Below are 19,896 nucleotides of genomic sequence, written 5' to 3'. Positions count from 1 at the left end.
ATTTTTACATATTAACCTTTGGCATAAATTGCTACCCATGTGGGGGATTGGTTCTGCAGGAGCACAGCAGTAAAATTTTGACCCTAAGTAATCTAAAGATGTCAACATCACTATCAAATGACGTGGTATGTCTACTTTCGAGTCCACAGCCAGGGTAAAGGCCAGACATGCTGCGCTATGTGTGGCCTGGGAAGTGCCTTTTCAAATCTGGGAGTGTCACCTGCTGTTATGAGGGCAACATGGGGTCTTCAGAGCTCTTATTGCCAGGTCAGAGGAATGAAAAAGTTGACACTGACTTTCTAGGTTAGCAACAGACAGCGTGAGATTTCCTGAAGCAATCTGTGTACTTTGACCAGAAATTTTGTTTTTATAACAACTGTCTCTCATTATTTGAATTCCAATATACTGGCTCAACACAGACTTTCTGGGGTTTTGATTTAGTTTTGGTTCCTTGGGTTTCATTGTCTTTAAAACAATAACATTTAAGCCTTCTGGTTTTGTTTGTTTGTTTGTTTGTTTGTTTTTTGGGTATTTTGTTTGTGGGGCTAACAGTAGCTAGAAAATAAGCAGTATGAGCTGGGCGTGGTGGCGCACGCCTTTAATCCCAGCACTCGGGAGGCAGAGGCAGGAGGATCGCTGTGAGTTCAAGGCCAGCCTGGTCTACAAAGTGAGTCTAGGACAGCCAAGGCTAACACAGAGAAACCCTGTCTCGAAAAACCAAAAAAAAACAAAAACAAAAACAAAAACAAAAAAAAAACCCTTTCTTAAAAAGCCGGGCAGTGGTGGCGCATGCCTTTAATCTCAGCACTTGGGAGGCAGAGGCAGGCGGATCGTTGTGAGTTCAAGACCAGCCTGGTCTACAAAGTGAGTCCAGGACAGCCAAAGGCTACACAGAGAAACCCTGTCTCGAAAAACCAAAAAAAAAAAAAAAAAAAAAAAAGAAAGAAAGAAAGAAAGAAAGAAAGAAAGAAAATAAGCAGTATGCCCATGGAGATGAAACAGTATCTATTGGTGTGGCCCTGACTGAGGTGAGCAAGGTGTATTTTATCAAAGGCCTCCACTAGTCAACAACACAAAGCCAATGGAACCTCACTGGCACCTTTAGTGTTAGAGCAGGATGCATCAAAGTTTCCATTCCTTTTGTTTAGGAAACAAGTGCTTGCAGGAAACAAGTTGGCTCACAAGAAACTGAAACCCAATGTTGTTTCCCTGCTTTGGCTGTTAAAGGGAAAAGGGAAAAGAAACAGAAGAGTCAAGAGAGGGCATACACCATATAAGGAAGATGGCAAACAGATAGGCAGAAAGGTGCTCAGAAGGACGGAGAAAGAAAAAGAGAAATATTTATAGGCAAGTAATAAAATAGAAGGAAGAACAGGCGAGTGCATGTTGAGGCAGAGACAAACGTTCAGTGGTTTTGAGTGAGGGGCCATAAGAATCACGTGACCTTATGTCTCATATCAGTGAGCCCCTGGCAGGGCACAGTGGACGATCCAAATCCCACTTTGTTTGTTGAAGGAAATGATGCGTTATTACCTCGCACCACGGACCATACACTGTCATTCCCTGTTGTCAGCTGACTGCCATCTGTCCTGATGCCCTTCACAGCCCAGCCCTTCCTCCAGCCCTTCATTATCTCTCACTCTCCAGGCTTCCTCCTCCTGGTGTGTGGAATCTGCCCTCCCGCACCTGTATCCCACTATTTCTTCCTTTCTCAGAAGGACTACAAATGTCAGCTCTCCTGTCAATCAGCTTTGCCTTTGGCTCCTTCATTTACAAACAGTATCCTGTCTCCATCCTTTCAAATTAAGTAACAGAGCAATCCAAGTTCTCTCTTTACTTGCCCCAACCCCCCCCCCGAGCGCGCGTGCGCACGTGTGTGTGTGTGTGTGTGTGTGTGTGTGTGTGTGTGCGCACACACATGGGAGGCCAGAGGTCAGTCAGTGTTGACTATGATTCTCTATTATTATCCACATTATTTTTCTTGGTTAAATCTTTTATTTTATCTTTTGAAGACCTTGCAGACAAATACAATGTATGTCAAACATATTTGCCCCTGACTTAATTCCCCTGTCTTCCCCTCCCCAACACCCAATATATCTCCCATCCAGTTTTAAGTCTTCTTTAAAAAATAATCCACTAAGTCCAATCAGTGCTGCCTCCATGCATGTGGCTGTGGGGTTGGTTACCCACGGGGACATGGCCAACCTGCTAGTGGACATCCCTAGAGAAAAGCAACTTTCCCTACAGTAGCAGCCATCAACTGTCAATAGGTCCTCAGCTGGGGGTGGGGTCCTTGGGCTCCCCTCCTGCCTCCATGTTGGATTAAAAAAAAAGATTTGTTTTAATTTTAATTTATGTGTATATGTGTTTGTGTGAGTGGGTGTCTGCAGAGGCCAGAAGAGGGTGTCAGAGTCGCTAGACTCAAGTTACAGGCGGTTGTAAGCCACCATGTTGGGGCTGGGAAGCAAACTCTGGCTCTCTTGAAGAGCATTAACTACTCTCACTGATGACCCTTCTCTCCAGCCTAGCCATGCTGGAGTGAAGAGAACCGTGGCCCCTAGGTAAAAGGAGATTGTCTTGGAGACAGTTGGTAAAATTTGTTATTCCTGTTGTAAAGAAATATCAAATTTTCTTGTGTGTGTGTGTGTGTGTGTGTGTGTGTGTGTGTGTGTGTGTGTGTGTGTGTGTTTTTGAGACAGAATTTGGTGTAGTCCAGGCTGGCCTTAACCTTTCTTTGTGGTTGAGGACAACCTTGAACTTCTGATCCTCCTGCCTCTACTTCCCAAGCAGCAGGATTCCAGGCATGCGATTCCACACACCGTTTGTGCAGTGCTGGGGTGTCTAACTGGGGCTTCATGCAGGCTAGGCAAGCACCCTACTACTACCCCATGGGGCACTGACATTACAAACAAACATTGCAGGTTAAGACCCCAAAAACACCTGCTAGACACATGAAGGTGGGACAAGTGGGACTGGGACAAGACAACGGGAATTGATGGAGCACAGGATAGAGAGAGCAGGGAGCACGTGCTGAAATCCCGGGGTACAGGGTCTGTTAAGTTTGTTTGACACAGGCTCTCATGTAGGCCAGGCTGGCCTCAAACTCACTGCATAACTGAGGATGATCTTGAGCTTCTGTGACCCTCCTGCCCTTGCTAGGGTTACAGGCATGTACCACCATGATAAGATAAACTTTTGATCATACACAAGCATCTAGGTTAATAATAATAATAATAATAATAATAATAATAATAATAATGCTTCAAAGTCATTCTCACCATTGGCACTGCCTGTCATTCTGTCGTACTCAGACTCTTTCATCACCTTTGATCAATTCTTTTTTTTTTTTTTTTTTTTTTAGACAGGGTTTCTCTGTGTAGCCTTGGCTGTCCCAGACTCACTTTGTAGACCAGGTTGGCCTTGAACTCACAGAGATCCGCCTGCTTCTGCCTCCCTGAGTGCTGGGATTAAAGATGTGCACTACCATGGCTCCTTAAGCAGTTTTTGCTGTGTGTTCCTCATCTTTATTGCCACCAGGTGCCCGGGCCTTAGCAGAGCCGTGTGCAGTGGACTCGCCATGCCCACCTAGCCTCCACTCTCTTCAGGGAGCTGTGACTCTGCTCCTCCTCTCACTCATGGCTTCATCTCTGCTAGTCTGTCCCGTTCCCTTTCAGTGCTTTCTAGAATTCCAGTAGAGATTTTTTTTTTCTGTTGTTTTATCTGGGTCAATTCCTTAATGATGGCTGCAGGTCAGCTTTCTAGTCATAGATGAAGATGCCTGCTGTCCACTGTTTATTCTGGCTCTTCACGAAAAGTTTGCAATGTTTAGAGAACACCACACCCAGAACATTAAGAAGAGGAGGAATGCAGGCGGGATCACTGTATCTCCATTTATCATGCTCCTGAAAGCCATAGCCATGTGATGGACAAGCAGGGGAGAGGTGATGGAGAAGTGTATTCTGGTACCAAACTACTCTTCTCTGCTGAAGATTGGATCCCATGTGTCCCCCGCCCACCTCCGGTTATCTTGAGACCCTGTTGTCATAGGGAATAGATTAGCAGCCCGGGACTCCACTTGGTTTGGGCTCTCCTGATAATGCACCCAGCAGCCTGCTAGATTTAGACCCCTTTTCTACATTGAGCTGCAACTACACTGTCCTCCAAACAAAAGAATAAGTTTCTCCTCCCCTTAATGATCACCAAGAATGGGCAGTTTCTATTTAATCTTTTTCTAGATATCTCTGAGCATGAACAGAAGGGTGTCTAATCAGGCCTGAACTACTACTTCTGGGTGCTTGTACAAGAAGAGAAGCTTTGCGGAGAGATGCCTGTTTACCATCTTAGGTCTATGCATAGCTGGGCACGGTATGATGAGGATCTGAAGCATCATGAGAAAGGACATGCACAACGAGCAAAGGCTACATAATCTATGCCTATCAATCAAAACAGAACCACCTGTGACATGCCCTTACTAACCATGCTCCTCCTTTTCTTGAAGCCTATAAATACTAATCAAGGCCTTTTGGGTATTTTGGTCTGTGGCTCCTGACCACATATTTTTGATCTGTACTATTGATTTTCTTTCGAATAGATTTTCTGTTCCAATCTGAAATCTGTGTGCTTTTATTTCATTTTCTTGAATAAGGCGTCAAAATGTGTAAGCACTTGCCCCAGACTTCAATCACTGGTAATGCCTAAAAGCCAGCCAACAGGTCTTCTGCTCCAGCTGCCATGGGGCCTCTCTCCTTCACACACCAAACACAGGCAAAGTCTTTCAGACCAGAAGGAGACTACCTCCATACTAGACTGTTGGGCCACAGTGTTGAGAGTCCAGTGTGAGGATATGCCTTGTTGGTAATGCTGTAAGTTGTGACATCTGACAGTCCCCATAAATCAAAAAGTATAGCTGAAGATCAAAAAGTATCTCATTCAAGGAAAGTTCTATTACTTTGTACATTTCAAGTGCTTTCTAACTCAAGGGGGGAGGGGAGAGAGAGAGAGAGAGAGAGAGAAAAGAAGAAGAAGAAGAAGAAGAAGAAGAAGAAGAAGAAGAAGAAGAAGAAGAAGAAGAAGAAGAAGAGGAAGAAGAAACTAACTGTGAGTCCCCTTGACCAGGCTCTACATGAAGCAGCTCCTACTCAAGACTGGCCATACAGTAGTCACAACCATTCAATCTTCACTTCCTCCAAGCAAACGTGATGTTATTCCCCATCCTCCCAGCTCCCCTTTCCTTCATATTCTTCCAAGTTTTATGAATTTCACCTCTTATGTTCTTCAAGACACTTCCTTTTTACCTTGCCCATGAATTGTATCCGCCTTCTAACGTCTCTGTATCCAATACTGTCTCTAATCTATTCCCCACACAACTAATAACAGAAGATAGACAACCACATTCTCAGTGCCTCCCCATGTTCCTCCTACCCATGATCCTGCAGCTGCCTGTTCCCACAGCACCCCCCCCTCCACTGTTCACTAACTATAACTACAGGCTCTATGACACAGCATGGCCCATTGCTGTTGGGAGAGGGTGTACAACTGTGTGAAAGGAGTGGGAGGATTGTTTAAAGGCAGAACCGTCTTATTTTAAAATATGAATTTGAATAAACAAATGCTTAGCGAAGTTGAGAAGCATATTTAGGGAGATATCAGTTTGGGGTGATGGATTTAAATGGAAAGAAGAAAGAACGGGTTAAGAGGAAAAGAGCTTAGGAAGCCGGAAGTAGGGTCAAGCTTTGCTTTTGTTTTTTTTTTTGTGTGTGTGTGTGTCTTTGTGAGTTTGGACATGGACTTAGCATCTTTGGACCTCAGCGCTGGGTGTGGTGATGCATACCTCTTGTCACAGCTTCTTAGGAGGTAGCAGTATGAGGATGGCTTGGGCCTAAAAGTCCAAGGCCAGCCTGGCAACAAAGGCAGACCTCAGTCTCCAATAATAACAGCAAAATCTCTGGACATAAGTGAAATTCAATCCACATGTATTCTAAACCGTCATTCCGAACTGTATGCCAGAATCTGCAATACCGGGGTTAATTCTCAATACCTGGAGCCTGGTTCTTACCACAGCCCTCATCCAGACTCCATGATACCATCCTTTGGATTGCTGGCTTAGTGAACTGAGAAAGGAAGAAACACACACAGCCCCCTGACCACTTCGTCTCAGGCTTAGCTTCATCCCCAAAGGGCTCTCATAACTCATTGTGTTTCATAGTGCTCGCAAGGAAGGTCTGTTTGACGACACAAAGTCATATTGCACAAAGTGGAAGCAGAAAACAACAGGACAGAATAGATATGCAAGTCATTCATTAACACTCACACAGAGCAAGGACTTCAGTTTCAAAACCTTGGGACTGAACTGCCACTGAAAACCAGCCCTGCAATTCGCACAGGCTGCCGCCAGGAGTCAGTACCAAATCCGAGGTACAACTGGCAAAGGCAAAGCTTCCCAGAAGATTCAAGTTGCGCTCTGTTCAAACAATGCCTGGCTCATCTGCAAAGATGGCCACTGAGCTGACTAATTTACAGGCGACACAGAGCAGAAAGCCACGGGCACCTGCTTACCGGAGCTGGAAGTGCTTGACTTTGGTGACCAGCAACTTGTAGTGGGCACCATGGGGAGCCATGGATGCTATGTCTACAAAGATCAGCTGCTCCAATGGGCCTGTCTCATTGGTTGCTTTTGAAGGACACAGAGTGCGGCTGACTTCCTGGGAGTTGTAGCTCCTTTGGTATCTGTAGCGGTGGGTGTGGGCATCAGTAAGGAGAAGGAGACACAGTGAACAGGGTAAGGGAGTATGCTTCCTCACTATATTCCTCGCTAATTTGGCTTTAATTAGCTTTCCTTATGTTTTCAGTTTCAGGCTGGGCCCATTGATAGCAATCCCAGAGTGCCTGTTGTTGGCATCCATTGTATGACAGGGACATAGGGACTGTTATGTCCTGACCAGTATACTTAGCAGTGTCTATATTACATTAAGTCAGACTCCCAAGTCATTCAGAGAAAAACACCAACATTTGAGGGAGGGACTCTCCTGATCAAGCTACCAGTGGAGTCCTTCCTTTCTTCTTTCTTTCTTTTTTCATTTTCACTGATTTCAAGTTAAAACAGTCAGAATTATTATTTAATTCTCAAATACCTGAAGTTTTAAAAACCATGTAATAACACCTCAGCAGGTGCCCACTTTTCTACACCTTCTGGGCTTTGTATTGGTGCCACAATACCTTAATGAACTCTCCTTGGCAAAATAGGGTCTCTGCCAGGGTAGAGACTTCTGTGATTTTTCACAGCATCTTCCAGACCCTCCCACTTGGCACTGTTCTTAAACACTACTGAGTGAAGAATGCAGATAAAAGAGGTATTTTTAAAGAATGGGGTTGGTGCTGCTCACAGGTCGCCTGGCTAAGGGATGGTGCATTTTTCAGAAGAGGGGACTAGAATATTATGATGGATTTTCAAACGGCCTTTAGTTCTCCCAGGTCCTGAAAAATCTAAGGCAGAATGCTGATCTGAATTCAGAGAGGATGGAATTGTATAGGGCTGACCAGCCTAAGAGGTATGCATTGTTTGCATTTGGCATGCACTACCCTGGCATTCGTGTGTATGAGTTTCCTCTTCTGGCTAAGATGAAAACAAACCAAAACAAACTCCACCTCCCCCCCCCCTCCGCCCCCATCCCCACCAGCTAACGCTAAGGACAAGTGTAGCCAAGTTGTCTGGGCAGAGAATACTTACAGTCCTTGGAAGAGCAGAGGAACCTGCCAGGACAACACTTCTTTCGGCTGGCGAACCACAACCAGGACTGGGTAGTCTAGATTCTCAGTGGAGCTGTTCACGTGCACGCGCACAGCTGTCACCTGAGGCAGGCGAAAGCAAGCTCACTGATTCCTGGCCTTTCTTCTCATGACATGCAACCCAAATGCCCCAGTTGTCTTTTATTTTCCAGAATGGGTCTCAACCTTGACCCCCTGTTGAAGTTGCCCCAGGAAATAACCGATGCTTGAATACAATCTGCTTAAAATTCTGATTCAGCTATTCTTGGATGAGGCCACGTTACGGAGCCTTCAAATAGCAAGCCTTGGAGTTTGAGCTGGACAGTCAACATAAGGCTTCAAGAACAACTCCAGGAAAGAAGAGGAAAAATTTCCGTGTACTTGTTTTTCTCATTTGAATATAAATACAAATAACATCAACACCACAATCCCCAAACCACATCACAGTCTACAGGAGCCCCAGCTGCTGCTAACTCTGAGTGTGGTAAATCATCCTGATTCTATTCCCTTTTTTTCCCTAATAACCGGAGAGACAGTCTGCTGCTCCCTAGTCAACCTGCGTTACATCCTGTCAGACAGAGTCCTCCCTGTTTCAGGGTAAATAGGTCACTAACAAGCCCTTCTACACCAGCAGCTCACGGTGGCTACAGATGGGGGAGCCAATGCTGTTCCTGGAGCTACAGGGGTTTGGTGTTTTTCTTAAAACTTTTTTACAATACCCTATGAAGTATTGAAGATAATAAAGAAGACTATAAGAGAAAATAAACCTTGATCTTCCACATGACATTTTCATTTATGGGTCTGTTGCCTTTATATTCTCTTGAGGGTTTCTTTATTAGGGAGGCCAGTAAAAATGGCTCAGCAGGTATGTCAGTGGCTAAACTACTTGCCATGCAACCCGAGTTCAGATCCTCAGAATTGGAAGTGGGCCTAGTCTTTCTATAATTTCAGCCTTGGGACATGGAGATCCCTGGAGTAAGCTGAATAGAGAGACTAGCTCTAAGAGCTTCGAGTTTGACGCTGTTTCTCATCCATCACCCGCAGGCTTCCAGATACACATGTGTACACATGTACTCACACTCGCTCACACACACACACACACACACACACACACACACACACACACACACACACCAGGAGGGAAAAGTCCCAAGTTGAAGTCTAAAGATCTCTCAGACATTCCAAATGCGGGCTGAGAGGAAACAGACCAGCCTGTGGGCTGTCCCCCGGCAATTATTTCTCTGTATTCTCCCCGATCAAGCCACTGCCTCACATTTTCAATGTTAGCACAGCCGAAGAGTAATTTATTAATTTGATAAGAAATGCTTGTTCCCGAGGGAGCACTTCCTGTGCCAGCACTGCGTTTCCATGGAAATTGTGTTGCAGTTGATAATTACTCAAACTCTATCTCTAGGGCAGGCCTCCTGGTTAAACTCTGGGATTTCCACAGGCCTCTCAAACTCAAGGTGGCTACACGGAATCTCCCATTCCCCTTACTAATGACTTCAGTGGCTCAGATGAAGGGTTCCATCAGGCAGAAATATTCATCTAAATCTGACACCTCAGGGCCCTGCTCCGTCCCTACTGCTGCCACTTCTTTTTTGGTTTTGTTTTGTTTTGTTTTTTGTTTGTTTTTTTGTTTGTTTGCAGAGACAGAGTTTCTCTGTCCTGTACCCACCTTGTAGACCAGGCCGTACTTCTGCCACTCCTAACTTCTCCGCACTGTTCTTCATCCAGGCTTCCCTCCCTGTGAACGCTAAGCTCGCCCTCAGGGCCCTCTTTGACAGCCTCTTTTCTCTATTTATTTGAGTCCCTAGATGCTCCTTCTGATCTCCCCTCCCCCCACTGCATGCGTACCCTAGGATGTCAATTTCATCTATCTTTCCCTTGTTTAAAAGACCTTAAATGGCTCTGAAAAAACTTCAGTCTTATGCCAAAATAGCAAGTGTGGGACTCTGCTGGTTGAGGTAGAAATCTGGCTTTTCTGGAGAATCACATTGTCCTAAAAGAAAATACAGGCCCACCATTGAGATGTAACAAGAATAAATTAATAAAAAAAAAGAAAAGAAAAAAAGAAAATACAGGCCCAACCCTTTCCTGATAAGCACGGGGAGTTCCCGGAAGTACTTCCCGGAAGTAGGAGGAGCCTAGCCTCCAACAAATGGCCTTTAATTATACCTAGGCGCTATCCTCTCACACATAGGATAATCAAGCAGTCTTGTTTTCCTTCCTGTGATAAAGGCCCCAGGTTACTGAGGCACTGTACCACTGTAAGTATCCTGGCACCCTTAGCCCTAGCGAATCAGACACATTCACCCTCACTGCCCAGGGCTTATAAATCCCTAATTCACAACCAAAGTTGGCTTGATTCTTCATTCATCATAACCATCTGAGACTCTATTTATTCCCGGGCAGGGGCGGGGAAGACCGCCAATGGATGCCGGGTGATCAGGCAGCAACCGCAGAACTGTCTTCGCAGCCACTGGGGCCTGCTCAACCACTGCTGATAGCTTGGTGTTGACTGCCGGGGGAAAATCCACTGAGCCTGTGTCTTGCCCTGTCAGTGGGTTTCAGGTGTCTGCATCCCCTGCTTGCCAAGCGAGGTAGATGAAACAAAGAGTGGTGATGCTTGTGGGGTTCCTGAATCCCCACTTCCTATTGAGACCTACTGTCTCATTCTGAAAAGGAGCTAACTAAAATGTTCATTTCCCGCCCCCCATTCCACACCTTACCCCCCATCCCCCCGGAGAGGCTAGGAACCTGGCTTTCGGCCCAAGCCACAAGCCTCATCCCTAAAGCGCTCTAGCCACCTCTGAGAGAGAGACTGTTTGATCCTGAGGTCCATCTGTTCAGTCCAGAGGCAAGGAGCGCTAGACCGACCTGCTGGGCATGGGACGCAGACTTATAGGGACCTACATAGGCACCACAGGATGCGGGCTGACCTGCAGGGACCCAGATGCGGGACCACAAACAAAAAGACCGTAATAAATAGTTAAGGGTCATTCAGCTTTGATAACTAGTAACAAATATGTTTTATTTTATTCATACTTTCTATTTCCACACACTGTTTCACTGTATTCTGAAACACACACACACACACACACTCAAAAGCATTTTACTTAATCATCAAATAGATAGGGCCCTCTTAGCAAAATCCATAAGCAGAGGCTGGAGAGTTGGCTCAGCAGTTAAGAGCACTCGCTTCTCTTGCAGAGGACCCCTGTTTAATTCCCAGCACCCGGGCAGCAGCTCACAACTGTCTCTAACTCCAGTTCTGGGGATCCAACGTCCTCTTCTATCCTCTGAGGGTACCAGGCAAGCATGTGGTACACACACATGTAAATAAATATTCATACACATACAACAAAAAAATTCTAAAAAATATAAACAGTACGATCTTAATACCAGTTTAATTCTTTTAATGTATCTGAATATTTATGTGGTGTTTGGAGCTTTTCAAATGTCTCAGAAATTACACACACTCTCTCTCTTTTAAAACTGGGTTCAAATTAATTGTGTCCACACATTGCACCTGGTCCATCTTTTTTGATACCAATATTTCATTGTTCTTTATTGGTGAATAATATTCTATTGCATGAATATACAACATTTTATTTGTCGATTCCTCAGCTGGTGAATACTTATGCTACTTTCACATTTTGAATATTTACAAACAATGCTGCCATGAATATTTGTGTACCAACATTGTGTGAATCTATGTTTTTATTTATTTTTAGTATATGCCATGATTGGATTTCTGAAAGACATGGTAACACTGTGTTCAACTTTTCGAGGAGCTGCCAAAATATTTCCCAGAGTTGTATCATTTTTAACTCCAGCAACTTAAGTGTCTAGCAGCGTTCCTAGTTTCTTTACTTTGTCAACACTTGCTACTATCTTTAGCACAGCTATACTAGTGGGTAGAAAGCTATATGTTATTGTAGACCCCACAGTGTTTTATTTTAATTTCTTCATTTCTGTTTTGATTTTGAAATAGGACTTCTCAAGTAGCTCAAGCTGGCCTTGACCTCATGACCTTCTTGCCTCAGCTTCCCAAGTGCTGGGGTTGCAGGTGTGTGCCCTTATGCCTAACCAGTCTTTCAGCAGTTGCTTTAGCCACCTGGCTCTTCTAGGAAGCTGCCAACATTGTTTCCAGAATCCCCAGGGCCTAGCAAAAGAAATTACCTTAGAAGCAGGTTGGCTTTTGAAATTGTAGTACAAACATCCCAGTACGAGAGACAGCCTGCGCTTTTACAGTGAGGCTTAAAAGTCTAACCTAAACATAGAGCTTAGAGCAGTCAGAACCCGGGCAAACAGAAGCCAGCAAGCTTCTTTTTCAATATGCCTGTTCTCTTTTGATGCAACCTCCTTCTTAGGTACTTAGTGCCAGAGGGGCTTTCTCACAACTTTTTTTTTTTTCACACTTCATTATACGGCAGCAGTTCCTGAACGGTAGAGATTCCAGCCTGCCCTCAGTTGGGATGTGTGTGTGTGTGTGTGTGTGTGTGTGTGTGTGTGTGTGTGTGTGTGTGTGTGTTTCTGATTCAGCTGATGAAGAGCAAGGCCCGAACTATACATTTCTAACACGTGCTGGGGGGGGGCAGTTGGTGTACCTGGGGTAAGCGCTTTGGAAACACTACTGTAAAGCCACCTACTGATGACCTGGCTGACCCTCTGTGTTGCTGCGAGATGCCGAGCCTTGAGCTCAGCCTGGAAGTGGGAGTGGAACAGATACATCACGACCGTATTAAACCACTGCACATCGATCTCCACATTCTGATCTTCCTGGCCGGGTTCTCATTATCCACTTGCTTTTTTAAAAAAAACTACTTAATAGTGATTTTACTGGCCATAATAAAAACAAACTTGAAGATACTGACGTAGTAAATTGCATAGAAGATACTAGAGTGAGAATTGTACAGCGCTGGGCAGTCTTGCAAGATGAGCAGATACTCTATCAGCCAGGGGAAAAGATGAAGAGCTCTGCTCAAAATCTGCTTTGCCTTTCCAAAATCTAATGAGCAGCTGAGAAAATTGGATTATGCCTACCACAGTGAAGTAGGCTGCATGAAGGTAAAGCTTAGCGAAGGGTGGACACTGATCATGATGAATGGACTATGATTTTGCTCTTGTTGCTTCTACTTGTTGTCATGGCAAAACAACAAACAAACAAACAAACAAACAAAAACATAGGTTGTGTTTCTTCCTGTATTTATTACAAGCAGGGAGTCACATTATAGGTAATAGAGAATTATGCAAGTTATTTCTCCCTCTGGTAGTATATGGATCATGTTTATGAAAGCTTTGAGATCCTTTTTTTAAATCTTTTATGTCATCTAGGAAATGCTCAAAATTGGAAATGATACCTTGCATATGAAGAATAAAAACAATTTTAATTCTAAGTTGACTCTGTTTTTGCTAAAGTAATAAGGGTATGGTTTCTGTTGGCTGAAACTTCAGATCCAAACTCTGAGTCTGTTGGCTTCTATTATTAAGTATACCAGTGTGTGATCTTGAAAAACAGACTCTACTCATAAAACAGCCTAGGGTTTGTGGGTAGTCCCTTTGCTAATGTGTAACTGCTTTGCCAACTCTGTTGTAGTCACTGGGTGTTTGTCTGCTAGTGGTTAGGTCCTCCCATCTTCCTTTCTTTCCTCTCATGTGTAGTGACAATTCTGGAATTTTGGTTTCTTTAAAAAACACACACACAGAAATAGTATAAAAATATGTTTTCCTTTTCATGTTTGGTGTGGGATGTGGGGCTGCTTTGAACTGTCCGCAGCAGCTGACTATGACTTGCCTTGTGCTCTAGCAGAGGCGTGGTTTTGCCAGCTGCAGAGAGTTTCTGTGATTGTGTGATGTTTTGTATTCTGGGAATTTTTTTAACAGGGTATATAAATGCTGGTACACCAATAGATGGAGTTGATGGTTGATGGTCGTTCGGGAGGCTTGGTTGTGGTTTGTTAGTAGTCATGTGCAAAGAAGAAACAACAAAAAGAAGAAATTAGATATCCTGATGTCGAAGACCAAACTTTCCCCCAGGGAACTTCACACTCCTAATCAGCAGGAAGTAGTCTAACGACAATGTCTCCCCCTTTCTGACCCCTGACTTTATTCAGAGATCTCTTTCCTTCCCTCTCCTTTTTTCCCTTTTGTCTAGAGTTAGGGAGTTGAAATGGTGGAAGAAAAGGGGTAGATAAGGGTGGAAGAAAGAAGAACCCATCAAATGAACCCATGTTCCCATCCTCCTTTCCTCCCAAGCTCCCAGTAGTCACTGAGGGTAGACCCTGGCTCAGGTGTCCCGGGAGGGCCCGGGGATATCCCCCAAGGGAGCGTCACAAAGAAGGCATGCTAGCTCGTGAGAAAGTGGTAATGATATGAGCAGGAGCTGTGGACGCACACACTCCCCAGGTCAAGGAAGTTGCATAGAGGCTGTCTAGTCACTTTTGAACTAATGAAGGTAGCTCTTCCCCACAAGCTCTGCTACTGCCTGACTGGAACATATCATTTCGACTCAAGAGCGTTAGAAAACATTCTGTCTGGCCAGACAACAGGGAGATCGCCTATCCAACCCTTCCACTTACACACGAGGAACATGAGGCAGGGGCGAAGTGACCTGAGGCAGGGATGAGGTGACCTGAGGCAGGGGTGAGGTGGCTTTGACAAAGATCTTCAGGTACTGAAGAATCATGGCAGGAATCGAGCTTCCCATGTCTCAGCTGCCACAAACGTTTGGTCAGAATGTACCATCATCACTGTTTTCGAATCGTTGACTCCAACGAGCACCACTGTGAGTCTTGTACTCTCCCAGCAGAAACCAAGACGCTATTGAAGCACCTCACGTTAGAGGGGAGACGAGTTGCATGCTAGGACATACGTGTGCATTTGCAACAGACTGGAGCTGAGCTGCATGCTAGGACATACGTGTACATTTGCAACAGACTGGAGCTGAGCTGCATGCTAGGACATACGTGTGCATTTACAACAGACTGATATTTTAAATAGATAAAGAACTCATTAAAAAAAAAACAACCAACAAATGAAAAATTGGATTAAGGATGTGTGGTGGTTTGAATAGAGACAGCCCCATAAACTTATGTATTTGAAAGCTTGGCTATTGTGGAGTGGCACTGATTGACAGGGATTAGGAGGTGTGGCCTTAGTGAAGTAGGTGTGGCCTTGTTGGAGAAAATAAGCCACTGGTGTGCAGGTGTGCAGGCTTTGGGGTTTCAAATGCTCAAGCCATTCCCCCTCCTCTCTCTCCCCCTCCTTCGCCCCTCGCACCCCCCCACCCCCCGCCTCTCTGCCTACCTACTTTAGACTCATAAAATCAAAGTCTCGAATGCCCAGGCTGTGGAGAAAGGCAGGAACCCTTGCACACTGCTAATAAAAGTGTCATTTCATACAACCATTTCAGGAAGCAAGCGGAAAATGGGAGTCAAAGTTAAAGATTAATTATCTTCTCACTCCTAAGTTTGTAGACAAGAACTCCAACACAAACACGCCCACACCCACACATGAAATCTTGACTAAGAAAGTTCACTGAAAGCAAGTGAAACAAAAATAAGCCATACAACAGAACAACAACAAAAGCAACCTCAACCGGAGGCGCCACACACGGGTGAAAAGTGAATAACAGGATTATGGATCAGTGTAGACAAAGCTATCGGAGACAAATTGTGAGAGCAGGGTGACAAGGGATCCACACTGCATAGTCCCTTTTAGGTAACCATGACAGTAAGAAAAGCAATGCTACATGTTTATATGGACACATTTAATAAAATATACCTATACGGAAAGAATAAAGGTCAACTGTGAGATGCCGGAGTCCAGAAACTCGAAAGGATCTGAGAGTTTAACCCGTTCACCACATTCAACAATCCTGGGAAAAGACAAAATCTCCCAATTGGAGATAAGCAACTTGTCACAAGGCACAGTATTAGCATCGATCGCTGCCCCTTGCCCGGTATTCTGAACACGGCACAAGTAGACTCAGACAGATGCCTATGCATGTGCAGTAAGTTACACTACAGGAGGGGAGCTCTGAGATTAGTGTACCTAAATGTTTTACAACAGACAAACTCGCCTTTTGCTCTGGAGGGAGGCATTGTGAACTTCCCGATGCTGTTTGCTAAGCAAATATCCTTAAAATAACAAAATCGGGAAAAAAAATGTCAACCAGCCTTTCCTGTAAGGGACCCACAAATGACTGTCTCCACAATGGTGTCTCTGAGGGATGATTGAAAAGGACAAAGGTGATGATAAACAGAAACTAGTCTTTGGGTGTCTCACACTGCATCTTTGCACAAGTGTTTGTCATATTGTTTTCTCTACAGTTTTGTTTATCTTTTATTCTACATAATAACAAAAGGAAACCTGACATTCTGACCTTCCTGTTTGCTTCCTGCGGAGCAAACAGTTAAGGGAGTGTGGCCAGGAGCCCTAGATGAAACTAGGAATATATGGAGCAGTAGTGGGCTAGGCTAGACTCTGCATGGTTACGTTAGAGTCCTAGGATGACCACGACGAAATGTCACAAGCCAGGCACTTTAAATAATATTTATTCCTTCTCATTTCTGGGGACTTGAAGACTAAAGTTAAGGCAGTAGGGCCTTGCTCCCTCTGAGATGCTGGGTATTATCCTTTGCCATCCCTTACCGTGTAGCTTCATTAATTCTTCCTTCACCCCTCCTGTCAGCCGGCAGTCTCTCCATGCATCTGTATCTTCATATACTGTTATGTTCTGTGTTCAAATTTCCCTTTTCTCATAGGGAGACCCATGCGCTCTCATATCTCATAAGAATACAGGGATTGTCCCATCTATACGACTTCATCTTAACTGATCATATCTGCCAGGATCTTACTTCCAAATAAGGTCAGATTCATAGGTCCTAGGCAGTGAGATCCTAACATAATTTTCTGAGACAATAAACCAACCCATTGCTTTAGACTTATAGACTTTTGAAGCAACAAATCATTCACCCAGACTCTACCTTTAACTCCATCAGCTTGTACACACTTGTTGTTATAAGAAATTAAAATGAGCCCTAAGCCCGAAGAAGCCCTGGGCAGAGACAGCCAGGTAGGCGGCATGTATAAATCTACCCTTCTTTGATTTTTAAACTTTGCCTGAGCTGTTTGCTACAGGTGCCTGCATGAAAGAATATTTAAAGCTGACCAACCGAGGGCTACAAACTCACTCACAAGACACGGGCAATCAGTTAAGTATTTGGCTGAGTGCCTGAACCACTTCTGCTTTGGATCTGTCTAAGTGGTAAATAGCCATTTGCCTCAGTAACCTCTCTAGACCGGTTTTGTGCCCAGCTTGCCCTTCAACACAATCAGGACTCTTTTTGTGCCACAGCTGCTTGGGTGAAGACAAGACCGCCGGCATAGTGCCTATGCGATTTGTGTGAAAAAGCTGTCCCCAAGGAAAAGCAGCCTTCAGCCCTGAATCCTGTTCCCCTAGAGGGCAAAGAATTCCTTCCCTTTCTGAGAAGCTGTTCTTGTCAAGTTTCTAAAGAGCCCAAACTGCCTCAGTCTCAGGGTACTTCAGGGAAGGGGGGAAAAAAAAAGAAAGAAAGAAAGAAAGAAAGAAAGAAAGAAAGAAAGGAAAAGCATTCTGCACAATGGCTATGCATAGGGTTGGTGAAAATCCCACTATCCCAATTCAGTTTTCCACTATCTTTTACACTCTTGGGTCACTGCTTTTTTCCAGGCACTAACATCTGTGTGGCCTTGGACAAATTGATATAAAATTCCTGGGTGGGCCTCAATTTCCTCAAATATATCATAAGAACTGTGATGCCCAGACTACTCACTTCCCTGAGTAGGGTCACCAGATCAGACTTGTGTGAGGCAGTGAAGGAGGCAGAGCCGCTCTGTGCTCTGCACTGGGTTCAGGGGGCAGCAGAGAGCTGGGTCACTCATCCGTCACTATTGACGATCTGTCGCCCCCAGCGGAGACAAGCTTACAAGCCCAAATGGCAAAGGAGAAGCAGGATCGCAATCTTAGTTTCCTTTTACGGCTTGGCTTCTAGGAACAGCCCATTCATCTTATTGAAAAGAGCAGTTTGTCCCTTGGGGCCTACTTATTTTTTTCCACTCTCAGATTCTCAATGTTTTTCGATCCAGAGCACACCTCTAAGAAGAACGCTGTATAAACCACGTCATGTTAGTTTAATTATTCTATCAATAACCTCGATAGGAAAACGTTTCTATAAGCCTTCATCTTCTGGTTTATTATGAAGATGTTGTATTAGAAGTTTCAACTCCAGCACACACAGGGGAGCTATTGAGGGGATGTATAATTGTGGATGGGCCAGGAACCCTGAACAACACAGGCAAGCTGGCTGCTTTGGGATGATCTTATGTTCAGTAAACATCTGATTCCTTTCTGCGTGAGGCTGTTTGGACACAGTGTAGACATGGTTACTGTCTTCATGAGGATGTGGAGTGTTAGTTTAAACATGTCATTTCACTGACTTGAAAGTTTCTGGGGAAAAAGTCCAGACGAGACTTTGGGAAGAATATTTTCCTAAAAGCTAGAAAAGTGCATAGGGAGGAGTACAAGGGGGAAAATGTCCACGTAAAGGGAAGGCCATTGCGGAAAGAGGTAAGGGGGAAGGAGAGGATGGACGAGAAACGTAAGGGAAAAGTTAAGAGAAAATCTATCTGTCTGGAGCTTGGGATGCATTCAGGGCTGTTACAGCTGAGACTGCGGGTAGTGAAACTGTCCTGTTAAGAAGGTTGGACTCTGCCCAGCAGGGGATTGGGACAGATTCTGGCACTCTAACTGGGCTCTAGGCAGAGCGCTGAGCATTATAGGGAAGTGTGAGGGGATGGAAGGACCAGGAGGGGTCAGGAGCTCCACAGGGAGACCATCAAGGCAGGCGGATCTGGACACAGCAGGGCCTGCATAAACTGATGCACCAACCAAGGACGATGCACGCAGAGCACCCTAGACCCCTGTTCAGATGTAGCCGGTGGACAGCTCATTCTCCAAGTGTGTGTGTCGGGGGAAGGGGGACTGCTGCTGAACCTCTGACATGCACTCTGCTGCCCACGATTTGATCACTTCTCCTTGGCCGGGCAGCCTTGTGGGCACACAGAGGAAGGGGATGCAGGTTATCCTGGTGAGACCTGATAGGCTGTGGCCAGAGAGTGGGGTAGGGGCTCCCCACTCCGCCACATCAGAGGTCTAGGAGAGGGGAGAAAGGGTGGGAATGGGAAGAAAAGACTGAGGGGTTAATATTTGTCACCATGCACAAAACTCAAGTCCAAGTGGATCAAAGACCTCAACATAAAACTAGAGACACTAAATTGGTTAGAAGAAAAAGTAGGAAAGAGCCTGGAACACATTGGCACAGGAGACAACTTCCTGAACAGAACACCAACAGCCCAGGCCTTAAGGTAAACAATTAATAAATGGGACCTCATGAGGCTGAGAAGCTTCTGTAAGGCAGAAGACACTGTCAACAGAACAAAGCGACAGCCTACAGACTGGGAAAAGATCTTCACCAACCCTACATCTGACAAAGGCCTAATATCCAAAATATATAAAGAACTTAAGAAATTAAACACCACCAAACCAAATAACCCAATTGAGAAATGGGGCTTAGAACTAAACAGAGAATTCTCAACAGAGGAATATCAAATGGCTGAGAAACACTTAAAGAAATGCTCAACCTCCTTAATCATCAGGGAAATGCAAATCAAAACAACTCTGAGATTCCATCTTACACCCATCAGAATGGCTAAGATCAAAAATTCAAGTGATACCACATGCTGGCGAGGATGTGGAGAGAGAGGAACACTCCTTCATTGTTGGTGGGAATGCAAACTAGTACAGACACTTTGGAATATAGAGACACTGGCTCTATATCAGAAAACTGGGAATAAGGCTTCCTCAAGACCCAGCTATTCCACTCTTTGGAATATACCCAGAAGATGCTCCAGCACACAACAAGAACATTTGCTCAATCATGTTCCTAGCAGCCTTATTCATATTAGCCAGAAGCTGGAAACAGCCTAAGTGTCCCTCAGTTGAAGAAGGGATAAAGAAACTGTGGTACATTTACACTATGGAGTACTACTCAGCTATTAAAGACAAGGAAATCCCAAAATGTGTGG

General features: G+C 44.7%; 1 protein-coding gene across 1 annotated transcript in view; it reads right to left on the bottom strand.

The window, feature by feature from the left end:
* SIDT1 (SID1 transmembrane family member 1) overlaps positions 1 to 19,896 on the bottom strand; it is a 98,759-nt gene that overhangs the window by 58,476 nt on the left and 20,387 nt on the right. The window contains exons 2-3 of the mRNA XM_084801292.1: positions 7,727 to 7,848; positions 6,556 to 6,726 (exon numbers count right to left, since the gene is read on the bottom strand). Of these exons, the coding sequence (XP_084657418.1) occupies positions 6,556 to 6,726; positions 7,727 to 7,848 (293 nt within the window). The remainder of the gene's footprint in view (positions 1 to 6,555; positions 6,727 to 7,726; positions 7,849 to 19,896) is intronic.

This window comes from Acomys minous (assembly GCF_964271855.1).
Source record: "Acomys minous genome assembly, chromosome: 11".
NCBI lineage: Eukaryota > Metazoa > Chordata > Mammalia > Rodentia > Muridae > Acomys > Acomys minous.
The sequence above is the reverse complement of the archived record's forward strand: the minus strand, read 5'-3'. Positions and strand labels throughout refer to the sequence as shown.